The sequence below is a fragment of the Rhagoletis pomonella genome, unplaced genomic scaffold (genome assembly GCF_013731165.1).
Source record: "Rhagoletis pomonella isolate Grant_MI unplaced genomic scaffold, Rhpom_1.0 Rhpom_scaffold_00003, whole genome shotgun sequence".
In the NCBI taxonomy this organism is placed as follows: domain Eukaryota; kingdom Metazoa; phylum Arthropoda; class Insecta; order Diptera; family Tephritidae; genus Rhagoletis; species Rhagoletis pomonella.
The window spans coordinates 39872101-39876455 of NW_023458557.1; the positions used below are offsets into that span (position 1 = coordinate 39872101).

General features: G+C 44.0%; 1 protein-coding gene across 1 annotated transcript; it reads right to left on the minus strand.

Moving 5' to 3' along the window:
• Window positions 1-7: 7 nt before the first annotated feature.
• Window positions 8-4063, minus strand: LOC118735209 (the record flags this gene model as incomplete). The annotated part of the gene is given in 1 exon segment (XM_036464857.1): window positions 8-4063. A coding segment is annotated over 1 exon segment (3756 nt). The 3' UTR covers window positions 8-34.
• Between the last annotated feature and the right edge of the window lie 292 nt (window positions 4064-4355).

The following is a 4355-nucleotide window of genomic DNA, read 5'->3' on the forward strand; positions in this document are numbered from 1 at the left end:
GTGCAATTACAGTTTTGTATAAAAGTATAATGCTTTAATCAGTAACATCCTCCCGCCCGTGATTCGCATCACTGGTGAGAGAATCACTACGAACGTCAAGTACCGCAATTTTGGACGCTGGTCTCCGCAGAATACCTGTTGACGTTTTGACTAAAACAGATCTGACCTGACCATCTGCGGCTGGTTTTGCTTCTGTTACGATACCCCGCTTCCAATGACCTCGGCTCTCGTTGTCGTCGCACACTATAACGACGTCGCCTACAACTATAGGCTTCACCCTCCTAAACCATTTCGTACGCCGGGTTAGGGTGGGGAGATACTCGAGTATCCACCTCTTCCAAAAGGTCTGTTTCAGTTGCTGCACTATATGCCACTGCTTTCGTAAACATATTTTCTCTGACACCGCCGGAGTTTGAACTTCATTCGCGCAGCCTAACAAAAGGTGATTGGGCGTCAGAGGTTCGGCGTCTGTACTTTCTATCGGAACGTGTGTTAATGGGCGCGAATTTATCAAATTTTCTGCTTCAATCAGGAGACTGTGTAACGTCTCCAACTGTGGCGCTCGCTCCTTAAGTGTGAACATCAAAACTCGTTTTACGCTTCTGACCATTCTTTCCCATACGCCACCAGCAGATGGGTTGGCAGGCGCATTGAAGACCCAATCTACACCTCGACGATCACACTCCGATTGCATACCACTTTGAACGCTTACCCAATCTTCTTTGCTTGTGCCGACGAAATTAGTTCCCATATCGCTTCTGAGCCGCACCGGTACTCCTCTCCGGTTTATGAAGTTGCGGCAGACAATAATGGCAGCATCTGTTGACAAGTCCCTAGCTACTTCCAAATGAATGGCCCTAATAGTTAGGCACGTGAAAAGTGCAACCCAACGTTTTTCTTGACGACGGCCTATGGCTACTAGCACAGGCCCGAAGTAGTCAACACCCGAATATGTGAACGGGCGCACGAACGGCGTGATTCGGTCGCAGGGTATTTGGCCCATAAGTGGCGTTTCGGGAACAGCGGATAAATTTTTGCATATTTGGCATTCGGCTTTAATTGACCTCAATAATCGGCGCGCACTCGGGATCCAAAACTTCCGACGTATGGCGCACATTGCTGCTTCAAAATTTTGGTGATGGAAAAGTTCGTGATAGTGCTTGGCTATGAGTCGCGATATTGGATGACCCCTTGGCAATATAAGTGGCCGCTTCGTCGACATAGGGATGCATTCGGCGTAGTCTATCCGGCCCCCCAATCTCAGAATGCCCTCATTGTCCAACATTGGGCTCAGCTTGAAGAGACTGCTGGATTTCTTAATTGGCGAACCTTTGCGCAAAGACTCAATTTCGTCGAAAAAAACTTCTTGTTGCACCAACAGGCATATCAGCAATTCAGTTTGCTTAATTCCATTCGCGGTAATTAGTTTCGATGTATTCGCATTGTCGCCAACGGGGACCTTACGAAATTTCATCATGGCATATCGTACCCATGTCATTACCCTTAAAAACTTATAATAATTCGAATACTTGTTAAATGGAATAAGCATATCTGCAAATGCTACTGAATATATTTGCTTGGAGCGTCTCTCTTCTTGGCATTCGTTATGATTATAATCGTTTGGCATAGCTGGCCAATTGCTTTCATGCAATTTCAAAAAGGGTGGACCATTTAACCACTTACAATTTTGAAAAAAGGGTTTTATACGCGTTGCATCGTCGGCTGGGTTGTCCTTACCTGGCACCCACCTCCACTCACTGGCTTCGGATGATTGCAGGATTTCAGCTATACGGTGCGCTACGAACTGCTTGTAGCACCTGGCGTCGGACCTTATCCACTGAAGAACTATCTTCGAGTCTGACCAGAATGTTACCTTATGTGGCTGCACGTCATGATTGTTGATGACAGCTTCCTTCAATCGTATGCCCAAGACGGCTGATTGTAGCTCCAGTCTTGGAATGGACAATGGCTTCAGCGGGCTGCACCGGGATCGACCTACAGCGAATACGACGTCTGTATCATTTGCGTAGTGAATTCGCCAAAAGGCAACGGCAGCAAATGCGATCTCACTCGCATCAACAAATACATGTAGTTGTATGTCGGCATTCGGATTCAAAAATTGTATTCCATAGCATCTTGGCATTTTAAAATTTTCGATGTTGTTTAACATTTTATACCACTGCAGCCATTTCTTATAGATGTCTTCAGGGATTGGCTCATGCCAATCTATGCTCCTGTGCCACAGACTCTGCATCAACACTTTTGCTCGCAGCACCACTCCGCAAGCAAAACCAAACGGATCAAATATGGACATAGTAACGCTCAGCATTTCACCTTTCGTTGGGCGCCTACTACAGTCTAAAACTGCTTTTGGCACTTTTGAAAAGAGCAACTTGAAGAAAAGGTGGTCCTCGTTTGGGTTCCAGTGCATACCAAGCACCTTTTCGGTAGCACTCTCCCCTCGGCATATGCAATGGTTTTGTTGCACACACGGTTGCGCATTGTGTATTATACTTTGCAGGACGACATTTGAGTTTGACGCCAATCCCCTTAACTCGAATCCAGCGCGGCTATGAATATCGATGACATCTTTGGTTACCTTAGTACATTCTTCGACAGTGTCGAAACTGTCCATATAATCGTCGACATAGTGCCGGTCAACAATGGCATCGACAGCTCTTGCATTCGAATTACGATATTTTTCTGCATGTAAATTTTTTACAAATTGCGCAGAACATGGTGAGCTAATCGATCCAAATATCATGGCACACATAACGTAAATATCAGGGGCTTTTGATCGATCGCCCCCCCTCCAAAGAAATCGCTGAGCGCTTTGATCTTCTTGCCTGATCATGATCCGGTGAAACATCTCACGGATATCCCCGGATACTGCGACCTTGCCTTGTCTAAACTTGCACAATATTGCTAACAGCGATTTTGGTTGATACTCCTCTGGCCCTTTCATAAGAGCACAATTCAACGACATATTATTAATTTTTGCTGCGGCGTCGAAAACAAGTCTGCGTTTGTTTCCTTTGTTTACGTTACATGTCGCGAAATGTGGTAAATACCATGAATGATCAGCATTAATATTAACTTCATCAGGGGAAAGCCGCCTTGCATATCCCTTTTCAATGTACTCGCTAATTTTTGCTTTGTACCATTCCCCATAGTCTTCCTCTCGTGCCATTCTAGTTTCAATTTGCTCTAAACGTTTCATAGCCATACTGAAACTTTCGGGAAATTTTACATTGTCTTTATGCCAGAGCAAACCCGTTTCGTATCTACCATTTATAAACTTTGTCGTTTGCTGTAATAACTGTTCAGCCCTAATATCAGCTTCTGAACGAACACTTGGCAATTGCTTTATTTCAAACTTTTCCGCTGCAAAATAATCTGTAATCTGTTGGCTAATCTCATTAAGTTGTGTGCTTTCAATACCGACGTGGCCAATAGTGCCATCACTAGAACGATATTCGTTCGATCCAAATAATGTCCAACCTAACATTGTCTTGTGGACTGCAAAACCATCATCCAAGTTGACAGTTTCAATAGTTCTTATTACATCTGTATGGGACAGTCCAATAAGAATTTGCGGCGCAGCGTTATTATAATCATCGATTGGTATACTTCGCAATTGTTCGTGGCGTTGTATGAAATCGTTCAAGTTTAACGTTTGCTGCGGCAAATACAACCTTTTTGTTGTACGCACTCCCCTCATTTGGTAACTCGTTGCTGTTTCACTTGCGCCGGCAATTTCAAACGACACTTGCCGCGACTGTTCGCTCATGCTTTGATTGCCGATCCACTTCAGCCGAAGTAAATCGGATTTGCCTTTGAGGCCGACAACGTCTGCTACCTTTTCCTCCAACAGCGATATCTTTGCGCCTTCGTCAATAAAAGCGATAATGTTAATTTCCCCTTTGGGCCCTCGTAACTTGACGGGTAAATATTTGAGAAGTGTTTGTTTACGTCGTTGTAAATTTGATCGGGCGAGTGGATGTTGTGGATTTTGATACACAGTTTGAACAGTTGCAACAGCTGTATCGTCTGATGAAATATTAGGGGTATTCTCCAAATCTTGCAAAGCCATTGCACGTAGCACGGATTGCACGGATTGCATAAATTGCAAACACACAACAAGAAAATTCATGGGAAACAACATTTCCTATCGCTGCAAAATATGCAACGTCGAAACCCATGTATATATTTTGCAAAATAGCATAGCAAGATAATAGCGACCCTGTGCTAGTTGTTTTGTTATTGGAATTGCTGCATATTTCTCTCATTCCTCTCATCTCGCTCACTTAATTTTTTTTTGCTGTCTCTTGTTATTGTATTTGATACATAATTTC